This window comes from Diceros bicornis, chromosome 14 (genome assembly GCF_020826845.1).
Source record: "Diceros bicornis minor isolate mBicDic1 chromosome 14, mDicBic1.mat.cur, whole genome shotgun sequence".
NCBI classification, from domain to species: domain Eukaryota; kingdom Metazoa; phylum Chordata; class Mammalia; order Perissodactyla; family Rhinocerotidae; genus Diceros; species Diceros bicornis.
Genome location: NC_080753.1, coordinates 14,433,185 through 14,459,609, shown reverse-complemented (window position 1 = coordinate 14,459,609; position 26,425 = coordinate 14,433,185). Strand labels below are relative to the sequence as shown.

General features: G+C 38.7%; 1 protein-coding gene across 1 annotated transcript in view; it reads left to right on the top strand.

Moving 5' to 3' along the window:
* The window catches only part of EFHC1 (EF-hand domain containing 1), a 62,337-nt gene that overhangs the window by 13,296 nt on the left and 22,616 nt on the right, over positions 1-26,425 (top strand). The window contains exons 3-7 of the mRNA XM_058554164.1: positions 4,634-4,921; positions 9,775-9,924; positions 11,076-11,268; positions 17,274-17,494; positions 21,685-21,825. Coding sequence (XP_058410147.1) covers positions 4,634-4,921; positions 9,775-9,924; positions 11,076-11,268; positions 17,274-17,494; positions 21,685-21,825 — 993 coding nt within the window. The remainder of the gene's footprint in view (positions 1-4,633; positions 4,922-9,774; positions 9,925-11,075; positions 11,269-17,273; positions 17,495-21,684; positions 21,826-26,425) is intronic.

Sequence of the window (26,425 nt, the reverse complement as noted above, 5' to 3'; positions counted from 1 at the left end):
CTGTGTTTCAATCACACTAGATTTATTTTCCTCATTTCCTTGAAATTGTAGCACTTTTTCCTCCTCCTTCAGGGCCTTTGCACATGCTGTTCACCCTCCCTGGAATAGCTTTCCCAATGCCCTTGAGCAGCTGACTCCATCTCATCTTTCAGGGTGGCTTACATGAAGCTTTTCCTGGCCACCGTTTTAAAGAGGTTCCTCCCCATTGTTCTCTCTGTGGTTTCTTCATAGCCCTGTATTACAGTTTGGACTGCTGACTTGTTTAGTGTTTATCTGCCCCACCTGACTGCATGCTTCATGAGGGCGCAGACTCATCTAGTTTATTCTGTGATTGGTACTCAATAAACATTAGTTGAAAAAAATGAGATGAGTCATTACTTAACAAAATTATTGTCAGTGTCACTGCTGAAAAATGACAAGCCGAACATGCAAAACACACACATACACACATAATAGAGTAAAATAAAAAATAATAAAAAGTGTGACTAGGCTTTTTATACTGGTATATGATATGAAAATATTCATCCGGCATCTTCCCCTTCAGTCTTGAAGTCATTGCGAATATTTCCGTGTTTGTTGTGGCATGCTGAGCACTTCTTGGGGGTCAAGAGACCTGGATTCCATTTCTGAGTCTTCTTCCAACTAGTGCTGTGACCTTGGGGAGTCACAATCTCTAGTTTCCTCATCTCTAACCTTAGGTTAGAATACATGATAACTAGGAGTCCATCCAGCTGTAAAATTCCATGAAAAATACGTTTTAAGCACAGTGTCTAAATATTATTTTTTTCTTTCTTTCTACATCGTACATTAAGGTGTTACTCTCTTTGGGAAAGCTAATGTTATCCTAACTACTTGCTAAAGAGCTTCCCCTATTAACTTCTTTCCCAGTCGTTTCTTTGTGGGAGGAGCGCAGAACTCTTAATTCTATTCTTAATAAGTAAATAGATAAATGCCTTTTAGATTAACAATCAAATGAATAAGTACTTTTGGGGTTACAGTATTCCTTACCTGAGACCTCACATATTAGCTTGGCTCTCTATAATATGAATGACATGTTGAAAACATGTAGTTTTAGCCACATGTGTAGATCATATGCCAGAGGAAACCCAGGTACTTTATTGGACAAACTGATCTATATTTTTATAATTTTATTTATTTATTTATTTTTTTCCCCCCAAAGCCCCAGTAGATAGTTGTATGTCATAGCTGCACATCCTTCTAGTTGCTGTATGTGGGACGCGGCCTCAGCATGGTCAGAGAAGTGGTGCGTGGGTGCACGCCCGGGATCTGAACCCCGGCCGCCAGCAGCGGAGCGCGCTCACTTAACCGCTAAGCCACGGGGCCGGCCCTGATCTATATTTTTAAATGGCAAAATTTTTGCCATGTACAGTTTATGTCAGACAGCAAACTCCCAAGTAATCAGAGAACTTGAGAATTTAGCGCCCTAGTTAATTGAATAGTCAGTTTCTTTGATAAGTACCAAATATACCATATATATAATCAGTTACTTGTTTTCCCTACACAATCTGAATGTACTAAAGTGAATAAAAGCAAAAACTGAGCTGTATATTATTTAATTTTTCTTTGCTTCAAAGGGAATTTTTTGGATTTTACAAAACGATCATGTGGTCACAATTCACTACTGTAGGTGCACAAAGATAGGAGATTAGGATTCATCTGTACTGGTCATATGGCATAGTCTAGAAGGTTTGTTTTTAAGTAACTCATTGTCATTTAAATTAAAAAGAATAGCATACAAAAAATTCTGGTTATTTGAGCATTTAAAATGTGTGTGTGTGTGTGTGTGTGTGTGTGTGTATGTATCTCCTCCCTGCCTCCCAATCTGAGGCCAATGCCTGGAGGCATTTTCATCCCCTCCAGTCTTAGAAAACAGACGGCCAAAAGCATGAGGGTGCCCCAAGGCTCAGTCTTTGGTCTTGTTCTCTGTCTCTGCTTGCTCCTTTGGTCCAAACTCATGGCTTGAAATGTGTCCTTTACGTGATGACGAGTTGTGTCCTGAAATCTAGATGGTATATGTAATTGCCTATTTGACATCTCCTCTTGAATGTTTAATAGAGATCTCAAACTAAATATGTTCAAAACCGAACTCCTAATTTTGTCTCCCCACCCCCCAAATCTGCTTACCACAGTTTCCCCCAAATCAATTTGATAGTAGTTCCATCCTTTCAGTTGCTCGGGTCAAAATGTTTGAGTCATCCTGATTTTTCTCTAATATTGACTTCTTTCCCAAAACCCAGTCCTCTATCTCACATTGCCCCCTGCAATATCAACTTGTGCTGTCACTTAAATTCAGGAAGTCTAGAAGTGAGCTCACTATCTGCCCTACTAAAATTATCTTGCCCTTAATGTCTCCATTTCTATGAGTATCACCACCATATCCCCAGCGCTGTGTTTTCCTCAAAACCTCATCTGGCTTCCATGCTCCCACTTCCTCACTATTAATCCAGTCAACCTTCCTTTGTTTTTCCATTGCTGCTGATTTATTACTGCAGACCTGGACCATTGGAGGGGCTTTCAATCTGATGGGCATGCCTAGCACCTTCCTCCTCTGTCATAGCCTGCATACTGCTGCTGGCATTCCTTCCTCTGCTTCTGTTGTTCCCTGCCCTGGAACCCCCTGTCATCCCCTCAACTTAAACTTTCTCTGACCGCTTTCATTCACACAGATTCCTTTTCTGAACCACTCTAGCACCTGTTATCTAAGAATTAGTGAAGTGTGTGGAGAGAACTTTGGGCTGTGAGTCTACAGACTGAGTTTCAGTCCTGGCTACGCCCCTGACCCATTGTTTGGCCTCAGGCAGGCCGCTCTACGGTCCTGAATCACAATTTCCTCCTTTGTCAAATGAGGGAGGTTCAATTAGCTGATCGCTCTTGGCTCTAACGTTTTGTATATTTATAAGCCTGTGGCTCAAGTACGGACCATTTCATATGTGAGTTACCGATCATGTCCCCACTTTCAGTTCTTGACGGTTGATCTAAAATGTTACTTTAAAATGATCTTTGTCTTTTGCTTTTACCATATTATTTTTCTTCTTTAAACATTCCATTCATCCATTTTCTCTTTTTATGAGTTTTAAGGCCTTTACTCCATTATATTCATATTTCTCCTATGCAACTATTCTGTTCCTCCACAATAGACGCTATCCCTTTCTAGTAACAGCACTCATGTATAAAATTGTTTCATCTTCCCATCGTTGGGTGGTATTTATGTCTTCACTAAAGGGTCTCCTTGGTTTGTTCCTCTTATTCTAGTAGAGGTTTGAGTTAACACTGTTGCCTACCTAGAACATCGTTCTAATACTTTCTCTCCCAGAAAACAAACATTAAAAATAGAAACAGAATAACAGAAATTCAAAAATCCCAAAGCATGTCAACATAGCTTTTTATGGTATTTTAAATGTTTTTTAAAATGTACAGATGGGCCATTTTGACTTCACGCTGATGCTGATGCACCTCAGAGGACCAAGGGTTTGCTCTGTCTGTCATATATGTTTCTGAGTACAATGAGGGTATTTACATGCCACCCAAAGATTCTGTGGTGGATTGATGCTTTGAGAGTCATTTATATAAAGTCTCTAATAATGAATATGTCATTAATATGCATTTACAAGGGACTCCACTTCTAAAGAAATGGACTTGAGCCTTCATTTTCATTTTGAAACCAGAAGTCATAGTATTGTCCAAATCTCTGACTCTTTCCAGAAATTCTAAGAGGGATTTTTGACATGGGAGTGAAGCTAAGAGAGTTAAGATCTTTAAGCCGTCTCATCAAGGAACACCTTCAGTAAATAGTCTACATATAGTCTGAGTATTTAGAGCAGAGGTCAGCAAACTTTTTCTGTAAAGGTCCAGATAGTAAATATTCTGGGCTTTGCAGCTGTCTTAGTCTGCTCAAGCTGCCATAATAAAATACCACAGACTGGTGGCTTAAACAGTAGAAATTTATTAGAAGTCCAGTATTGAGGTTCCTGCTGATTTGGTTTCTGGTGAGGGCTCTCTTCCTGGCTTGCAGACAGCTGCCTTCTTGTTGTGTCATCATATGGCCTTTCCTCGGTGCATGTGTGCTGAGAGTCTCTCTTCCTCTTCTTATAAAGCTACCAGTTCTAGTGGATTAGGGCCCCATCCTTAAGACCACATTTAAACTTAATTGCCTCCTAAAGACCCCATCTCCAAATATAGTCACACTGAGAGTAAGGGCTTCAACATATAAAATTTGGGGCGACACAATTCAGTCCATAGCAGCAGGCCATAGGGTCTCTATCATAACCACTCAACTCTGCCCTTATAATGGGAAAGCAGCCGTTAGCAAATAAGTGTTAATTATTTACATAATTTCATATAATTTCCATGTGTTGTGAAATTTTATGCTTCTTTTGATTTTTTTAAACCATTTAAATTTGTACAAAACCATTCTTAGTTTGCAGGTCATAAAAATACAGGTGGCAGGGGTAGATTTATCCTATGGACTGTAGTTGGGCAACTTTTAATTTAGAAGATGGGAGTGATGAGTGTTCAAATCTCCCTGAGTGGTTCTCTTTACAGGAGGGTACTTGATTATTTTTTGAGTGAGAAACTAAGACAATGCAATTTCTCCCTCCCTTATGGGTTATAGGTGCTGAAATTTGATGCCTATTTCCAAGAAGATGTTCCTATGTCAACTGAGGAACATTATAGGATCCGTCAAGTGAAAATTTACTACTATCTAGAAGATGACAGCATGTCTGTCATCGAGCCTGTTGTGGAAAACTCTGGGATCCCTCAAGGCAAGTTAATCAAACGCCAGCGGCTAGCCAAGAATGACCGGGGAGACCATTACCATTGGAAAGACCTAAATCGAGGAATAGACATTACAATTTATGGCAAAACTTTCCGTGTTGTTGACTGTGACCGATTCACACAGGTATAGTATATGTTTTTAGAAGTTGTGGTGTCTGAGGCATCATTCTAATTTATGGAAGGATACATTTCGTTTATTAGGGTAAGAGGAGGACCCTGATAATCTGTCCTATATGGATTATTAGGTAGGTTAATTTAGCATTTGTATATGTACTGATATGTGCCAATACTATGCAGTGACATCATCTTTTTTACAATGATATTGATACATATCCATTCAAATAAAATTAAACTCCCATCATAGCTGAATCATTTTATAAGAAACCAGTTCACATGCCAGTTGAAATAGAGAGTAGGGGAGGTAGCACTCTGGATGGGGTGGAAACGTGGAAGAGGCACTGGACGATTTATCTGAAGTTTGAGTTTACAGAATAGTAATACTTCTCTTAGTAGAGAGAGCCTAAATTTTTTTTTTTCAGAAATTTTAGAAAGTAGAGAACTTTAATGTCCACTAAAGTCGAACTCAACTGTATGAACATACAAGTCAGACCTACAAAATCACAGTTACCTGTTAGCAACATACTTTGGCTTTAAGAAATTCCTTCAAAACAAGTTATACACATATACACATGTATTATGTAGAGCCTAAAAATTTTTTATGCAATTTATATTTTTTCTGTAAATCATATTTGCTATGTTCTAGGGAAACTTGTATCTAAAGAATTCCTGAAATAAAACCATTTTTAAAGGAAAACACTTTTTTATATTGAGAAAACCCCTCCACTTTCTTTATTTCATAAATATGGATTTTTGACAACTTTTCTTAAAGTTAAGTGTACATATATATACTGAGAGATAGAGAGGAGATGGTGACCTTTCTATAGCACAAAATGTAGGCATTAGGAAATCAATTCCAAATTTATCTTTAAAAAAAATTTCTAGAAGCAAAGAAATAGTTTCTGAATTACTTGCTGCCCTTTATTCCCATGTTACGTAATGCCAAATGTGATTAATTTTTACTATGCACTGAGCTCCTATGAACTCACTCATTTACTTTTTTCATTTAGTAATTTATTTAGTAAATACTGAGTGTCGCTATGTGCCAGGCATTGTTCTAGTTGCCAGGTATAAAGACTTGCCCTTACAAAGGTTATTACATTCTGGTTGGAGGAGATAAACAGTAAGCAACAAATGTGTAATATATCAGATGCTGTTAAGAGCTGTGCATGAAACTAAAACAGATAAAGGTGATGGCAGTTGGAGGGGGGTGCTGTATATAAAGGCTGGTCAGGGAAGGGCTCACTGAGCAGATGACACTTGAATAGAGACCTCAAGGAAGTGAAGAAAGGAGCCACAGCATCCATGGCATCCCACAGCAGCAGAGAAAAACAATACAGAAGGTAGAGGTGCTGGATCATATTTGAGCTATTATCTCCTTCAAGCATGTTTTTATCTCTCGTTTTGTAGGTCCTTGTTATCATAGGCAGTTTCAGAATTGTACCAACAATGAGAAATTATAAAATGTTGTATAAATTTAAGGTATTACAATTATTTTTACAATTGTGTCTTTATGTACAATTTGAAGATTTGCAGGTTGATCACTGAGCAGTTGATCTAAGCCAGTTACAGTCAGTTCTCATTATTCATGGTAGTTGTGTTCTATAAAGTCACCACAAACACAAATTAGCAAATGCTGAACCATTGTTCCTAGGAGAAATACAGGGTTAGGTTCCTACAAGCCTCTGGTCACAACATTTTCATCACCTGATCAATACATAACATTGTTTTATGTGTTTCTGTTTAAAGATGCCATATTTAAAATATCTCGTTGAGAGGCCAGTCCAGTGGTGCAGCGGTTAAGTGTGCACGACCCCAAGGGCTTGCAGGTTCAGATCCCGGGTGTGCACCGATGCACCGCTTGTCAAGCCATGCTGTGGCAGCATCCCATATAAAGTAGAGGAAGATGGGCACAGATGTTAGTCCAGGGCCAATCTTCCTTGGCAAGAAGAGGAGGATTGGCATTGGATGTTAGCTCAGGGCTGATCTTCCTCTCACACACACACACACAGACACACACACACGCACACACACACACACAAATAAAATATCTTGTTGATTCATTAAGACTGAACTCATGGCCAACAGCACTGTGACTCATGCCTGAGTGAAGCTTCTCTAACACATATGTTCTCCTTAAGGCACATCACAGCTGCCTTTTTAATTTTTTATTGTGGTAAAATATATATATAACATAAAATTTACCATTTTAACCATTTTTAGATGTACAGTTTAGTGGCAGTAAGTACATGTCACAGCCTCTTGGCAACTCAAAATTTTCGCCACTCCATGCAGGTCTGTGAAGGACCACAGAAGTGTCACGAGTATTGATTTTGGGGGTTACAAATAAATTTTAGCAAGTAGGCGAATTTGTAAACACAGAATTTGTGAATAACGATGATCAACTGTATTTTAATAACTGATAATTGACTAGAGCTGTGTATTTCAGGCACTGATGATTAGATTGCATTATGTTTTCAATAATTGATTGTTAGGTTAGAACTTGGCTCCTATAACTGTTATACACATCTTATCTAATTTAGTGGTTTTCTTTAGGGCTGGACCTCTGAGTGGATAAGGAAGATAGTTGTTTAATGGTGTGTTTTGAACCAGGAACCACCTCTATTCAAATATATCACCACCATGATCCCTTTTCATCCCCTCCTCACTGCTCCAAGTAAATGTTTGGTCCTATAGACAGAAGGAACTGAATTAAAAAAGCAAAACTCCAGAAATGAGAGATCTAGAATTTATTGTGTTTGTTAAAGTATTGCTACTAGCAGAGCAGATGTGAATCCTACTCCACAAATGCAGATGTGCAAGAAATATTGTTTTGTTTTCTAAAAATATCTTAAAACCTACTTGAGCCCCAATCCAACAGGGCTGGTTTTCTATTCACCCTCAGCTTTGCCAAAGATTCCAAGCCCTAAGAACAAGGAAGCAGGGCACTTCCCGACCTAAAGGGGTCGTACGGGCAGGGTCCATAGGTTGTCCAGTGACCAAGGGCACCTCCCTGATGCTTTGGTGCTAGGTAAGATACCAGGACTCTGAGTGCCCGAGCCTGAACATGCCTGACTGGAGCATGTGTGCTCCGAGCACCCCTCCAGAGTGCGTGTGGAGTTCTTCTGAGTCCAGTCTGGGGAAGTTTCCGCCTTTCTCTTTTCTTGCTCTCAAAGACATTCCTTTCTCTCCTGTCCTTCTGGGTCACTTTAGAATAATCTCTTCAAAGAGTTTAGGCTTTTTTTAAGAGACAGGAAGCACAGTCAACTTCCGGAAGCGTCCACATTCCTGCCCAAATCCCCAAGGTAAGGTTAACAAAGGGCCTGGTTATCTGCTATAAGCAACAGAAAGGAGTAAAACACCCATTAAATACCTCAGTCAACAATCCTGCTGCACTAATACACCATCTCAAGGGAGAAGAGAATTTTATTGTCAGTCATTATCTCTAGCTCGGTAATTTTAATAGATGTTAAGATCATAATATTTTAATATTGAAAGGATATTGGAGACTGCCTAGTAAAATTTTAAATACTAAGAGTACAAGATAGTTAGCAGCAGAGCTAATACTAGAACTCAAATATTTTGGCCCTGAGTTCTGCTATTTTCTGTTGAATTGTCTGCAAGCAAACCACACAATTCCCAAAAGAAACCCAGATTTCAAGTTAATTTCCAGTTTCAGAATGTAAACGGATCCCATGAAATTGTTCTGTTCTTTTCTGATTATCAAAAAAGGTACAGTTTATTGTGGTGCTTTTAAGAAGAAGAAATGTGAAGTTGTATTGAAAGATAATAATGACTCTGAGAATAATATTATATTTATAGTCAGCCCTCTATATCCATGGATTCAACCAACCTCAGATTGAAAGGCCTACGATGGTTGTGTCTGTACTGAACACGAACAGACTTTTTTTTCTTGTCATTATTATGTCAGAATGACATTCTTGTCTTTATATATGTCTTGTCTTAACATTCTGATATTATGTCAGAATGACATGGTTGTCATTATATACAGTATAACAACTATTTACATAACATTTACATTGTGTTAGGTATTATAAGTAATCTAGAGATGATTTAAAGTATACGGGAGGATATGTGTACTTTATATGCAAATAGTACATCATTTTATATAAGGGACTTGAGCGTCCTCGGATTTTGGTATCCTCTGGGGTCCGGGAACCAATCCCCCGTGGATACCGAGGGGCGACTGTATTCATAATTAGCAAAATAAAATCCAAGATTATGTCAAGTTCAGTTGCTTTCCTTAACTTTTTCTGGTGAGATTCAAGAACTTGATTTGTCTTTTCTATTTTGCTAAAATATTTTCTGCTCTAAAAGAACCAGTGGGTATGCTTTCTTTTCTTTTTAGGGGGGAGATGATCATATACTTGTTTTAAGTGAGTTAGAAAGTTGGAAATTTGATTTCAGCTATACTTTTCCATTGTGCAGCTTGCCCCCATAGCTGATATGAATTACATATTGTTTGAAATTATAGTTAGGTTCTGGATGTGTGTATGTAAGCAGTTCTAGGACTCACTCTGTTCTTGGGCACCTAACCAAATTTCATTGACTTGAATTCATATTTGGAGCCAGTTATGTTACCATTATGTGTTCCAATAGCTTAGCACATAGCCTAACAATTTTATAATATAGAATTCTTATGGTAACTATTGATTATTACCTGCATTATAGCGTTGGGTCAATTGGAGGCTTAGTACTGCTAAGATATGCTCAGGCTGCAAACTAATGGCTAACTTGGGCAATGACATAGGAATTATTATTACACTTATTTTTACACCATCGGTTAATACTTTAAGAAACTTCAAGAAAGATGATCCTTATTAATTTTGAATTATTTAGGTCTTTTTGGAAAGTCAAGGAATTGAACTCAATCCACCAGAGACGATGGCTCTTGATCCTTACACCGAACTCCGGAAACAGCCTCTTCGTAAGTATGTCACCCCATCGGACTTTGATCAACTCAAGCAGTTTCTCACCTTTGACAAACAAGTAAGTGACCAAGGCACCTCAGTGGGTTTCCTTGTTTCCAAGTGTGGCACGTGTTTATTAGCAAGCTATTTTGATAGATGTGTTTTGAAACACTGTATCTATAACTTAAGGTTTGGATCCAGTGCTGTCCTTCTGGTTTCCTCTCCAGTTAGAGCTATAGGAATGCCTGAGTTTCTTATCAGAGATTCAGAGAAGACTGTGGAGTGAAGTCTTGTGAGTTCCACCAAACTTGCAGTCTTAAAGCTATTTCTGAGCTACATCTGCTTCTCACTTTACATTTCCAACTGACTATTTCTTTTCTCAAATATGAGTTAACCTCATAGAATCCTTTGGGAAACCTTAAATGAATTATGGGGAAATTTCAAAGCTATTGCATATATGTAGGTTTCTAATATTAAAATAGTAATTTCACAGAAATCCCGTTGCAAATGCTTCCTTGTTAAATTTTATATTAATGTGTGAGAACAGAATGTTCTGATTATTTTCCAAATCTGTCCAGCCTTCCTGTCCTCCCTCTTGTGGGCTGGTGTGTAGAGGCAGATTTGAGTTCTCCCTTCTGTACTAAAGGGAAGGAGAAAACGGAGAGATCGCTCTCAATGCTTCTTTGCTGCTCTTCTTCTCTCAGAAATGTAATTCCTTTCAGTTCAGAAAGTTTTATGTGGTCTTTTAAGGACATGGTTTCAATCATACATCTGTTATTATTTTATTTAAAGATTGTGTTGTTGATACTGTTACTAGAAGATGTGTATTGATGGAGCTAAAAAAAGACTGATTAATAAATGACAATTCTTTCCATATTAATTATATATAAGCCATTCACATGTGCCTTTATAAATACGTATAAACCACTGTATATAAAGGACTCATTACTCTCTTAATTCAGCTTCTCTTTCAGTGACTAATATTTTGGATCAAAGTGAATTCTTCTTTCTTTGCACAAACTTATAAGTCTATTATTTAATACTCTCCAGCTATTGGCATCTGGTATATAATTTCAAATATTTTTGTGGGTTTTTTTTGCCATCTGAGATTGCTTCATAGTATTTCCTGCTAATCTTTTCATCATTGACTGATAAAAATGCCAAAGGAGCTAAGTGAAACTCTCCCCTTGTAGAATTCTTACTTAAGTCACTACTTTGCATTCCTCAAAGGTTCTTCGATTCTATGCAATCTGGGATGATACAGATAGCATGTTTGGTGAATGTCGGACCTACATCATTCATTACTATCTTATGGATGATACGGTGGAAATTCGAGAGGTCCACGAACGGAATAATGGGCGAGATCCCTTCCCACTCCTGATGAACCGCCAGCGCGTGCCCAAGGTTTTGGTGGAGAATGCAAGTATGTTTGATTCGGTTTATCCTCTGTTAACTGAGACATTTTCTGGATCTCAAAGGAGTTACTTATCAGTGTTGTCATTCCATTGACACTTGGGGGGCTCTGGCTGTGTTCCTATAGGTACTCAAAAAATGGCTTTCCCATAATTTCCCTTCTTTACTTGTCTCTCAGTCCAGGCTTGCCTCTGAAATGGTCTGGTGGAGATGACTGATACCCAAATCAAGGAAACAAAACAAAAATAGCAGTGGGAGATCCATTTACAGTGTGAAAGACAAGGCTTCTGAACTGAAGCAATTTAGTATCAGACTTTTAATGCTTTTCTAAAACAAGCTTGTTTTCATCCAAAGATAGAGCTTACCGTTTCCTTATGTGCCTTCCTGACTTTGCTTCCCACCTCAACTACTTCCTATATAGGAAGTTTCTCTGTGAGATAACCTAAGATTGGAAAAGGCATGTCTGTGACTCACAGAGGTGGAGCCCCATTGTGTCAGCCTGCTCTTTCCTTGTTGGTATCTAGTGATTGGAGAGTGCGAATGCAACGAAGTGCAGCTGAGCCCTGCTGTCCACCAGTGTTTCTCTGGGAGAAACAGGCTTGCTTTAGTTATGGACTGAGTAGTTTAAGAATTTTCTCTTACAAAAATGTCATCTTGGTTGCATGTAGTGGCATCTCTCATGCTTGGATGGCTGACTGACAGAGCTCTGCAAATACTTTCATTGATTTTTTTTTCTTTTTACTCTATTTTTTTGGAACTAGGAGATAAAATATTCCAAGTATTGAGCAAGAGGTTTGTCTTAGAGGTTATAAACAAATTGAGTTAGAGGTTATAAACAAATTGTTGGTCTCAAGGCTAAATTCAGCCTACCACATGTATTGCTTGGCCTGCACAGTGTTAAAGAAAAATTTGTTACTATATGGGGGCAAGGAGTTGGAGATTTCTGTCATTGAGAGAGTGGATAAACAAATTCTGGTGAAGATATATCTTGATAAATATGTAGTACTTAGTTGCAATAAGCAAAATGTACAAGAAAGCAAATGGATGCATCTTAAAATCATAGTGCTGTGTAGAAAAATAAAATGAGATGTATAATGTAATAACATTTTCATAAAGTGAAATCACACAAAACAGTATACATAGTACACATATCATCAAAAAGCTGCACATTAGAGTGGTTGCACGTGATGGAGAGGAGAATGAGACTGGCGAATAGGATAAAAGGGAGTAAAAATTGTCATCATTTTAAAATTAAGAGAGTTAACATTAAAAATATCTTTTTTTGAGAAATGAGAATAATTGCTAACACAGCTTGCATTCTCAGATAGCAACAACTAGATCTGTGCCCTAGTTCAATGTGGTCTGGCTGCTGACTCCCATGTCCTCATCTCAGCCTCCTGTAGAACCTTCTTAGAGTTCATGACACTGGGACTAATGAACGAATGTTGGCCTTCCAGAATGCTTAAATGAGCCTGAAATTTCTGCCACCTAAATGTAAAACATTAGATTTAGAGAAGATTAAGAGGAAAAATGGGCGTGTCACTGAAACTGAATCTCTTGAAATCTTGGGTTCCATGTTTGTCTCTGCCTTCTCAATGTGGCCCGTGTTCAAAGTTTTCAACATGTAATCATCCTCTTCTATAACTTCTCAGATTTTAATGAAATTTTCATCAGAATTATATGGAGAGGCAGGCTGGTGACATGTAGGGTCCTTTAAGAGGTAGGAAACATCTTTTTGTGAAAGTTATTGTTAGTCATACAGTAGCAGGATGGAAAAGGCTAAGCTCCCATCAGCTAAGTAATTCCTTTTTCTAGAACTGGGGGGTTAGAGAGGTGGCATCTAATTGACTCAAAGGCATTATCCAATGGATTACTTTTATTAAATTCCGTTAAACAAGAGTTAAATGTCTGCTGTGGGAGCTATTTCACGTGCTAGTGCTGTGGAGGATAAAATGAAAATGTAAGTCCCAGACCAAGAACCCCCAGTCACTTCTAGTGACTGGGGAGACAAGTCATATAACTACATGAAGCTGTGAAACAGTAGCACAGTGTACCACATGGTCTGATTATGTGATCAGTTATGTCATGTAGACTGCTCAGAAAAAGAGAGGTGAGCTAGACAGACTGAAGAAGTCCTTGTGGCAGAGCCGGGATTGGACCCAGATTTAGAATGGCAGAGAACGAAAGGAAAGAGCACTTTCAGGAGAAGAACAAGAGCAAGGGTTGGGAATTGGAAACAAGTTTGGTGTGTTTGGGGACATCCAAGAGACAGTGGCTGGGCAGAGAGTTTGTGTTGGACAGTAATAGGAAATTCTGGGTGTATCTTTCAAAAGTTCTCTCTGCCAGGGTCTTGTTTTAAGCAGTTAAGCTGAATCAAAATGATAATTTTATGATGGATGGAGTTAAAATGTCAGGAATTCTAAAAGTTCTTTCTTTGTTGAAGGTAATTGCAGGTTACCACTATACGATGAGTAATGTCAAAAGAAGAGTATTTGGCTCATCAAAAGCCTTCTATTCAGCTGTTGAACCCAAGGCACTAGGTTCTGAAAGTCTGTTAGTTATTCTTTAGACTGGCTTTCCTACTTTGATCTTGCCTTTTTCTGGGTAAATACATAGGTCAAACATCAAAATTGTATACTCTAAATATGTGCAACTTATTGTAGTCAATTATACCTCAATAAAGTTGTAAAAATATAAATTCATACCTAGATATCATGGTCAAACGTTAAAAACACCAAATTCAAAAGGATCATAAAAGCAGCCCCAAGGAATACATTTACCCAGACAGAATGTCAGTTAGAGTGACAACTGACTTCTCAGTAGCAACCGTGGTCACCAGAAGACAGTGTAATGATATCTTCACAGTGCTGAGAAAAAGGAGAATTTAATACCTAGCGAAACTATCTTTCAAGAAGGTGAAATACATTTCCAGACAAACAAAACAGATTTTACTAACAATAGACCCTTTCCAGGAAAATTCTAGAGTGTATTTCTAGTAGGAAGAAAATGATTCCAGAAGTAAGATCTGCAATATAAGTGATAAATAAAGAAAATAGCAAAGTGTGAGTAAATCTAAATACATATTGACTATACAAACTAAAGGAACAATGTTGGATTTGTGAGAGTAAAAAAATATCAAGGTAGAATTAAAATATATTTACAATAATGGCATAGGAGGGGATGATAGGATTAAAAAAACAACAAATTTTGAAAAATGTTATTTTTAAGTACATACTTAAGATATAGGGACATAGAAAGGTTAAAAAAGATGCACAAGCAAATAACAAAAGAGACTGAGAAAGCTGTATTAGCATAATACAAATAGACATTAGGGCAAAAAGCATTGCTAGAGATAAAGAGAATCATTACATATTGCAAGAATTGTATTTATTGGGAAAATGTGATAATTCTAAACTTGAATGCAGTTAATTACATGGCTTCAAAACATAAAGCAAAAATTTTTAGCACTATTATGCAAAGAAAATGGACAAATCCATTAAAATAGTGGGAGTTATTAAAACATTTCTTTTAATAATTGTTAGATCAAAAAGATAAATCGATAAGTGTATATATATATATAAAATTTGAACAATTTAATTACCAATATTGATTTAATGAATATATATGCATCAACATTTTGATGTATACATGATGATATATATGCATCAAAAATGGGAGAATTTCCAGTTTTTTCAAGCACAAATATAGAACACTTGTAAAAACTGGTGAGTCTTAACAAATTTTAAAGACTGGACATCTTATACCATATTATCTGATTTCAACACAATAAAGTTAGAATTCAATTTTGGAAATATAAATCAAAAAGTCATGTATTTGGAAATTGAAAAACATTTCTAAATACTCCATGAGTAAAAAAAATACTATCAGAAAATACTTAGAACTAAATGATGGTAAAAATTCTGTCAAAACTTTTAGATACATATAAAGTGGTACTTGGAGGAAGATTTGTAGCCTTAAATGCTTATTTAAGAAAGAAGAAAGACTGAAAAAATAAACTAAGCATTTTTCTTGAAAAGTTAGAAAAGCAATGACAGAATAAATCTAAAGAAAGTAAAAGGAAGGAAATAATAAAATAAGAGCTTGAAAATAGTGAAATTGAAAACAAAAGTAACAGAAGATTTGTCAAATCAAAAGTTGTTTCTTAGAAAGGACTAATAAAATGACAAACCATCGACAGGATTTATCGAGATAGAAAAAAAAGAAGGCACATATACACCATATTAACAATGAAAGAGGCATACTTAAAAATGCAATAGGGATTAAACAGAAAATAATACCAACAACTTTATGCCAATAAATTTGAAAACTTTGGTGAAATGAGCAAATTTTTAGAAATAGAAACCGGATGTCTTTAATAAAAAATAAAATCAGTTTAAAAATTCTCCATAAAGAAAACACCAGGTCCAGATAATTTTTTCAGAGTTTTGCCAAATATTTAAAGAATAGATAATTCCAAGCTCAATACAAACTCTTTTGTAGAAAAGAAAAAGAATTTAATTCATTCATTAAAAAAGACCAATAAAACCAAAGACACCATGAGAAAGAAGTATAGTCTCACTCATGAACATATATGCAAAAAAACTAAACAAAATATCAGTAAATGAAATCCAGCAGTATATGAAAAACATAGTTGTTGAGCAAACAAAAGTGAATGGCTGGACAGCACACACACACACACACACACACACACACACAGACGTCCTGACACACACACACACAGATGTCCTGACACACACACACACACACACATGCGGACAGCACACACACACACACATCCTAACACACACACACGTCCCGACACACACACACACACACACACACACACGTCCTGGAACGTGGTTTCCTGAGGGAAACCCCTGGAGTCACAAGCTGTGTCCCCCATTGCCCATCGCTGCCTGGAGTGACTCAAAGGGATCTAGCAGGGTTAGGCACTAGACACTGGGAGAAGGAAGCCGTGGTCTGTAGGGCTTTTAAGATGCCTGATTAGGAAAACACTAGCCCTTCTCTTGGCATGACCGAGGGCTGGAATTCAAGCCTTTTTGTCTGATGTAGCAGAACCTTAGCCTCCTTGCTATTTTTCCATCCTGGCAATTATCAGTTGGAATACCAGCCTACCTATCCTGCCTTCTGTGATCAGAGTTCTGGGGCCAAGCGTTTTGATTATCACTATACAATGTGACACTTTACCAGAATAGCCTGACTGCCTCATGGTTTCCATGGAGGCCAGGCTGCAGGGAAGCAATCTTTAACCAGTGAACCCTTGGTTCTCATAGAACAGTGTGACGAAATTGGATTTATTCCAAAATGCAAGGTTGAGTCTGCATTTGAAAATCTGTTGATTCCGCAAGTAAACGGATTGCTGTAATCATCTCACTGACTGTCCCCACCTCCTGCCACAGGACTAGGTCAGACTGTCCTAAAAGCAGTGATCACAATTGAAAGGAAATCATTATTTGTGTAATTGTTTAGTATCTGTCACCCCAAACAGAATGTTTTCTCCATCTAGGCACGAGTTTTATCTATATTGTTAAGTGTAATCTCAGTATTTAGCAGTACGCCTAGTGCATGGTATATGTGGTCACCAATGATGGATGAATGAATAAATGGGTGGGAGGTTGAACTAAATGACTTGGGTCCCTCCTAGATCTCGTACTCTATCTTGATAGAAAGACATTTATCGTTTCTTCCTGCAATGATTTCTTCTAGGCGTTAATTCTACTAAGATTAGTGACCTGTAGTGATAGTTTGAGCTGAATATGGGAGAGAGACTTTACAAACACCATCTGGGATATTATTTGACAGGACATGTGTCCTGCCAACAGATGGAAATACACAGCCTTATGTTCTGCTGGGCATGTGAGGAGTCCCTGACCCTTGACCAGAGCCAAAGACCATCCTCCCTCATGTTCTCAAGAATTCCCAGCTGTTGTGTGTCAGTCTTTCTTCCCACCCTCATTCCTTTTCCTTTCCTCTCTCCCCACTATCTTATGTTAGAAAACTTCCCTCAGTGTGTGCTGGAAATCTCTGATCAAGAGGTGTCGGAATGGTATACTGCCAAAGACTTCATCGTGGGGAAACCACTCACTATCCTCGGGAGAACTTTCTTCATTTATGATTGTGATCCATTTACTCGACAGTATTACAGAGAAAAGTTTGGAATCTCCGATTTACCACGTGTTGATGTGAGCAAGAAGGAGCCACCTCCTGTAAAACAGGTAATGGAACTCTAGTTCTGAGTGTAGTGAGAGAATTAATCTTTTCATTTAGAAGTTTAAGAAAAAGGAAAAAAAAGTCATTTATCTGAATGCCCAATAAAAAAGCATATGAGCAGTTCACAAAAGAAGAAGCACAAATGGCTAATGAACATATGAAAAGGCCCCCAACTTAACTGATAATCAAAGAAATAGAAGTGAAAATAATGAGGTTTTGGATCTATTTGATTTAAAAAGACTCACAGTATCCAGTGTTTGCCCTGATGTGAAGAACTGGGCATTTTCATGTACTGTTAATAGGAGAGCCAATGAGAAAAACCTTTCTGAAGGACAGTTTGTCATCATTTTAATTTTTTCAAAATAAAATATTACATGTCTCTTGAACCAGAAGATCTGGTTTGGAGACCATAAAAAGGTGTGTATGAGGATGTGTATTGTAGCATTATTTATAATAAAGTGTAAGGAGATTGGCAGAATAAATTATAGTATATCCGTCCATACAATTAGGGGACAGAGGAAGTAAGTCTATGCATTTTAACATGGAAAAATGTCCATAACATTTTGAAGTGAATGTGTATACGTGATATGTCTCTGCTTTCGTAAATGACTGGGTACAGTATCTGCTTCTCCACACTGAGGAGGAGACCCGGAGGAAGATCCGCCCATTCTGTTAGCAGTGGTTAGCTCAACGTGTGGGAGTGGGGAGTAGGGAGAGGAGTGGGAGATGACAAGGGACCTTTCTTTTTATGCTCTCTGGTTTTAGTTTCTCTTTTTATACCAAGCCTTGTATTACTTTTATAATTTTTTTCATCTTTATTAAAAAAAAAGGACATCTTTTAAAATTTCGGATCCCTTGGGCATTTCCTTGTTCCTTGCCTATTTATCAAACCCTTTCAAATAAAAACTGATTGGGAGCAAAAGAAAATCTGATTAATTGAAGATGTTGGCAGATGGCTTTCTTTCCTTGCAACATAGCTTTCCTTAGAGTCACACCAAACCACAAACTTCACTTCTGTGCACCCCAGAAGTCCACTCTGATCTGAGAGTAAGTTTATGGTGCTTTTAATGCACCAAAATAGTAATCTGATAAATTTGAGCCTTCAGAGTGGATCAGCCACATATTTTAGAGATTCACGTGAGAATTGCATGTTTTAAAAAATTACACATTACACAGCAAATTCAAGAAGTATCTAAAGTATTAAGGCAGCACAGTTCCGTGGACTGACAGCACTGATGCTTCTTATACCTGTTTGGGTCAGGAGCAATTCATGCAGCTTCCTTGTCTGTTGCCCACGTGTAAAATAGGGTGTTAATACCTGTGGCCCATGTTTTTTTTTTTTTTTTTCTTTTTAGTGATAAAGATTAGCCCTGAGCTAACATCTGTTGCCAGTCCTCCTTTTTTTTTTTTTTTGTGGTGAGGAAGATCAGCCCTGAGCTAACATCCATGCCAATCTTCCTCTTTTTGCTGAGGAACACTGGCCCTGGCCTAACATCCGTGCCCATCTTCCTCCACTTGATATGGGACGCCGCCACAGCATGGCTTGACAAGTGGTGCCTCGGTGCGCACCCGGGATCCGAACCCAGGCCGCCAGCAGCGGAGTGCACGCACTTAACCGCTACGTCACGGGGCCGGCCCCCCAATCCTCCTCTTTTTGCTGAGGAAGATTGGCCCTGGGCTAACATCCATGCCCATCTTCCTCTACTTTATATGTGGGACACCTGCCACAGCATGGCTTGACAAGTGGTGCCTAGGTCTGTGCCAAAGATCTGAACCTGTGAACCCCGGGCCACTGACGCGGAGCACACGAACTCATCCTCTATGCCTAAGCTTTTGAGTCCTGGAATACCTCTGTTCCCCATCCTCGTTGCTATCATCTTTTTCCTCCTAACCTGTCTTCTAAAGAAAGAAAAAGGAGGGAAAGCTTGAATAGAGGGCAGAGAGAACTGAAGAGCTGCTGTAGGTGTTGGTTTGTTTGTTTTGCCCTATTTCAGTCACTCTGGATAGTAAAACTAATTCTACATGTACACATATGGCATATTAATGACAGTGTTTGGTCAGTTTATTTTCAGTATATTCTCAATAACAAATAATTCTATTACAAATAAATTCTCTCTGGCTGTCCATGAAAGTCTTTGTTGGAAATGCGTAGGAAAGCTCCACTTACCAAACGGCAGATACCTTTTAGCTCTCCTTAGCCATCAGACCTCAGTCATGTAAACCCTGAAGAACGCAGTTGGAAGGCAGGGATGGGAAGCTGCGGCAGGGTCTAGAGGGACAGAGCTAGAGCCAGCTAGATAAAACTGACGGTCAGGAACAGAAGGGGATATGAGGCGGATATATTCAGTTCGAGAATCATGACACTCAGAGGGCAGGCTTATCTGCTAGATCAGGAATAAGTGAACCTGGATCCAATGGCCAGATGCGCTCTGTCTCAGGCTGGCTCCATCTGGAGACATGCTAGTAGGGAAGAGGAAGCAGCCAGGACTAGGAGAGCTCATCTGCTGTGGAACTGGCCCCTAAAAGCAGTGCGTGAGGATTATGGGGCTCTCAGGCCCCATAGGTACTTGCTTTGTTAAGAAAGCCTGGGCAGAGACTCTGACTGGGGGGTCATATGAGCAGGTGTATCTAGGAGTGATAATGTCCACAGTCAGAGGAGTGACTCAGCTAGTTTAGAACAGGTCCCAGGCAGTAGCTTGGAGTACAAGAAGCATGGTGCCAAGACTCCAGGCATATGGGCTGATATTTAGGGAAGGTCTTCATTTCAAACGGGATATGAGGTGTGATTAAGGAAAAACAAGTAGAAGCCTGTTGAAACACAAAAGGAATTTGAGAGGAAGGATAGAGGCTTACAGCTACCTCCCTAGTTCAGAATCCTTCAACCTCCACCCCAGCCCCAGCCGGGTTGCTCTCTTTGTGTATTGATGTGGATGCAAAGCAAGTGTAGATTCCACCACTGCACATTTCTGCCTAGCCTCCAGAGTAACTCAAATGCTTCTTAGTATTTGGTGTCTCGCCCAAGGTCACTCTGTCCATGGCAATTTGTATATTCATTGAGCAGTAGTTTTGCACTTGGAGCCAATTAGTCATATTCCATAGTGACTGGATCCACTAGTCATGTTCCAGCCTTGATGAACACATTAACTACAGCCCCAGGAAGTGGGTGAAGGTCAGTGTTCCAAGCACTACACCTTGCATGAACGCGGCAGTCACGGGTTTTTGTGGGAGTACCCTGTCACAGATGGACCAGGGATCGTGTAGACTAATTTGTTCAAGTGCCTGAATACAATTTATAAACAGATTTGGGGAAGGTATTTACAAGTGAAAAGCATGATGCGAGCTGAGTTTGCTGAGAAAGCATGGTGAAAAGGAGGCAGAGAAGAACTCTGCTGCGGTCTGCCCAGCATTGATGAGAAAGGGGAAACAGCTTCTGATCTAAAGTTTATAGACAAACAAATCCTAGTGGCCTAGAGTGATGCTTTCAGCTCTTCGTGGAACCTGGATGAAGAATATAAGCTCATCCTTTACTTTCTTGCTAACTCACCAAATAACCTTCGCATCTGAAATTTGGTTCCTTGAGTTTACTCCTTCACTAGGAAAGGAGAGTCCTGGGTGGACAAGGGGCCTGAGTTCTCAGTGGAGTGTGGCTGTCATCCCTCTTCTGTGAGGCAAAAATCAAGAAATAAAAATATTAGAAATATGGAGGTAAATAGGAAAAAAGTAGCATGAATCAAGTCCAGACCCACACCCCCAATTCCAACACACATACACACTTGGAGTGAACTGAGAAAACAGTTTCCAGATCTGCCAGGTTGAGGCCCACACCCTAGCACAAAGAAGTCACAGACAGACCCATGGGCTTCACCATGTTAGATGACCACAAGGGCCAGGATTGGGACCGGGAGTCGGGCCAGGCCCTGCCTCGGCAGTAAGGGGTCAGTGGACATCAGCAATAGTTTCGATGTAGCCCCGAGGGTTGCATTTGCAGCATTAGTCACTTCTGTGAGCAGCGATCATGGTGTAAAGTCTATAAATAAAGAGGCACGGAGCATGCAGTATGACTACATTTGTATATATGGAAATTGCTTTTGAATAAATATTTTCTAGATGTTTTTTAAAAGGAAACAGTTACTGTTAATGTAATGTTTAACACAAAGAGCATCTGCTTTACTTATTGTTTCCTGTATTTCTTCAGGAATTACCTCCCTATAATGGTTATGGACTAGTTGAAGACTCTGCTCAGAATTGCTTTGCTCTCATTCCAAAACCTCCAAGAAAAGATGTTATTAAAATGCTTGTGAATGATAACAAAGTGCTTCGTTATTTGGCTGCACTGGTGAGGATGGTTTTTATATACTAAGATTCTGTTCTGTCTCAGTACTGTGCACAGTTGTCTATTTTGTCTGTAAGCTGTAGAATAATAGCTGTAAGAGTTAACTATTTACTTAACCATTGGATTCAGTACCCAGCCTTGAGGCAGGTTGGATAGTATTAAGTATGGTGCCCCCGAACCAAGACCTAGCTCAAGTCCTGTCTCCCCCCAAAATATTCCTTAGATCATTAATCTCTGTTCTCTACCCCTCAAATTTTGACAGATTTTTGCCTTTTTTATTAATCAGTTGTGAAAGCCTGACTTATGTTCAAATTATTTGTATAGCTGTATGCCTTTCCAGTGTACTGTGATTTCCTTGACAGTAGGGACGTCTTACTAATTTTTAGCATTATCTGTGATATCTAGCTTGATGCACTTTATATTCATTAAATGTAATAAATGGAATCATACCGATTTAATAGATGTTGCCTTTGAGAGGTCATATGGCTAGTGGTTAAGAGCATGGGTGTAGAAACAAACATAAATTCAAATCCTGAGTATTCCACTCACTGGCTGAATTACCTGAGGCAAATTACTGCTAGGAGTTCAAAGGATGATGTCTCTAAAAATGGAAAAAATATAGAAATAGGAATATAAGCATTTTATTGAGAAATATGGACATAAACAGCAGAAATTGAAATACGTTCCTTCTGGCAATAGGAATTGGGAGTGGGGAGGGGTGGGTCAGGTGATTTTTCAAACTATATGCTTGTATTTGAAAAAAATAAAACTTAAATGAAAACACAATTGACTCATAAATTTCAGAAAAATGTTGAACAAAGCTTAAAATAAAAAGGAAGTTCTAGGGGCCGGCCCCATGGCTTAGCGGTTAAGTGCACGCGCTCCGCTACTGGCGGCCCAGGTTCAGATCCCAGGCGTGCACCGACACACCACTTGTCCGGCCATGCTGAGGTGACATTCCACATACAGCAACTAGCAGGATGTGCAGCTATGACATACAACTGTCTACTGGGGCTTTGGGAAGAAAAAGGGAAAAAAAGGAGGAGGATTGGCAATAGATGTTAGCTCACGGCCGGTCTTCCTCAGCACAAGGAGGATTGGCATGGATGTTAGCTCAGGGCTGATCCTCCTCCCAAAAAAAAAAAAAAAGGGAGTTGTAGCAAACCCTAGGCCAACTAGAACATTCCATACCATAAGAATTCTGATTAATGAAGGTTTTGCATTATTACTAAGTTCTTTGAGTTACTATTAAAATTCAAGAGGCCTGTTGAATTATGATGTAGTAACTGTAAACTCCTTGAGGGCAGGGATCATGTCTTTCTAGACTTAGTAGGTAATCAGTAACTGTTGGTTGAATGGGTAAATGAATTTATTTACACATACACTATCCATGAATTAGGTAATATAATATTATACCCATTTTATGTTTCAAAACATAGGAATCAGAGAGGCTAATTGGCTTGCCCCAGGTCTCAATGCTGCTTAGGCAGAGGCAGGACTAAAACTCAACCTTCTGACTTTCAACCCAGCACTGGTTTTTTTTTCATTTTTGAGGAAGATTGGCCCTGCGCTAAGATCTGTTGCCAATCTTCCTCTTTTTTCTTTTTCTCCCCAAAGCCCCAGTACATAGTTGTATATCATAGTTGTAGAGTTGTTGCTCTTATATATGGGACACCACCTCAGCATGGCCTGATGAGCAGTGAGTAGGTCCACGCCTAGGATCCGAACCAGCAAACCCTGGGCTGCTAAAAGCGGAACACGTGAACTTAACTGCTATGCCACCAGGCTGGCCCCCTCAGCATTTTTTTTTGAAGTTAAAGAGTATATATATATATTTTTTTTTCATCTTTTTTTTATTGATGTCATAATAGTTTATAACATTGTGAGATTCCAGTTGTACATTATTATTTGTCAGTCACCATATAAATGTGCCCCTTCACCCCTTGAGCCCACCCCCCAAATCCCTTTCCCCTGGTAACCACCAAACTATTCTCTCTGTCCATGTGTTAGTTTATATTCCACATATGAGAGAGGTCATACAGTGTTTGTCTTTAAAGAGTATATTTTTATTTTACAGTGTATATAATTCTGGAAATATGACAATACATTCAGCATAAGCACTTTTAATACTGCCATCTTATATGTGAGAGAAGCAGTAGAGAAAAGAGTATCACAGTAGTTTTCACTACTGAGAAATAGTTACCATAGCCCTCAAGAAGGTGACATGAAGAGTGACCACAAGGAAGGAAGTTGGAAAAAAATCCTATTCCTGCAGCTCTGAGAATCCTCAACCCAGTGTTCTTTTGAACATGAACCAGTATAATGCTTAGGCTAAAAAAGGGAAAAGGACTCACATGAGTTTGTAAACTACATAATTATAAGCTTAGTTTTCCTACCTGAAAATCCTGGGAAAATTGTTACATAATTGATTATAAAAATTTCTATGAGAGGAAGATGGGCACAGATGTTAGCTCAGGGCCAATCTTCCTCAGCAAAAAGAGAAGGATTGGCAACAGATGTTGGCTCAGAGCCAGTCTTCCTGAGGAAAAAAAAATTTCTATGAATAACGTTAGATATTGCTAAATGAGGAGAGAGAATACATGTATATTGACTGCAGTCTTCTATACTCACAAATAACCCAGGCAAATGTGGTGTATCACAAAAGGTTGAAAAGTAGGTAGACGACTTCTATTTCTAGCAATGATAGACTAGGTAATTTGGATCAGTCCTCTTGCTGAGGACAACTAGAAAAACTGGTGTGTGTGTGTGTGTGTGTGTGTGTGTATTTGCTACTGCTGGAATGTGCTGAACAACTAAAAAGAAGTGAAGAATCACTGAGCAAGAACCAGGAGAATATTGACAATCAGAGAGGCGAGCCTGGCAAATGGGGCCATTTTCCCCTGGGAATGTTTGCTGTTTCTAGAAGGCAAACATTGGTTTGAGGGCATTCTCTGAGGGCAAACATTGGAATCTAGGGCCTTTCAAAGGCAGAAGCACCTGGTAAACCCTCTGTGCTTTAGTCTGTAAGTGGCTAATCCTTGAAGGGACTATCATCTGGTTTTGATTTATCTTAGTCCCTGAATTATCGCAGTTCCTGAAATCAGATTAAGATGATCCTGGATTACTGATGCCCCCAGGTATCTGGCAGAAGCAAATGTAAATTCTCTGAAGATTGCTTCAGAGAATTTGATCCTAGGCTTCAAATTATTTCTACAAACAATTTAAGAAATATGATGTATTGGGGCTGGCCCCGTGGCCTAGTGGTTAAGTTCAGCACACTCCACTTCAGCAGCCTGGGTTTGATTCCCAGGCGTGGACCTACACCACTCATTGGCGGCCATGCTGTAGCGGTGACCCACATACAAAATAGAGGAGGACTGGCAACAGATGTTAGCTCAGGGTGACTCCTCTTCAGCAAAAAACCAAAAAAAAAAAGAAAAGAAATACGATGTATGGCACTCATTCAAAAACACGATATTAATAATACAATGTCCAGAGGAAGAGCAAGAGGATATGAAGGAAGCTGAGCAGAAACAACAGACAATAGAAATAGATCCATAGGGGCTTCAAATACTGGTGTGATCAAACTCAAACTTAAAAAAAAACTATATTTACTATGTTTAGGAGATAAAGGATAAGATTGAGAATTTCAGAGAACTATAAACAAAACTATTTCAGTTTTGAAAAATTATAACAGAAACAATAAAAGAAAAAAATTAGGTGCAGAAAAGTATTTGATAAAATTCATCTATTATGGTTTTAAAACAAAACTCTTAGTAAATAGGGGATAAAAGGGAAATTCCTTAGTCTGATAAAGGATATCTACCAAAAATCTGCAGACGGCATACTCAGTGATAAAGTGCTGAACGTGTGCCCTCTGAGATCAGGCACAAAGCAAGACTGCTCCCCGTCACCCCTTCTGTTCAACGTTGTCCTGGAGGTCCTTAGCTAGAGCAGTAAGACAGTAAGGGAAATAAAAGGTATAGGGATTGAAAAGGAAGAAAGAAAACTGTCATTATCTAAAATGAATGCTTTTCTATGCAGAAAATCAGAGAGAATCTACATTACATGTTAGCAGAGTCATTGTACAAACAGCAACAAACAGAAAATAAAGTTAGAAAAATGCCATTTACCATACATAAAAATATTAAATTCCTAGGAATAAATCAAACAAAAGGTGTGTAATACCCAAAACATTATAGAGAGAAAAGTAAAGAAGACCTAAATAAGTGAAGGGACATACCATGTTCACTGGTTAGAAAATTCAGTATTATAAAGATATTTGCCCCAAATTGATTTATGGATTCAAAGCAATTACAGTGAAAATCCCAAAGGGTTTTTATTTTTGCAGAGCTTGACAAACTGATTCTATAATTTATGTGGGATGTAAAGTACCAAGGATAGCCAAGACTCTCTTGGAGAACAAGATTGGTGGATTTGCTCAACCAAATATCACAGTATATTAAAAAGTCACATAAAGTAATTAAGACAATCTCATATGAGTGCAAAGATAGATAATTAGGCCAATGGAATAGAATAGCCCAGAAACAGACCCCCACACACTTAAGATATATGACAAATATGGCACTGCAGAGGGGTTGGG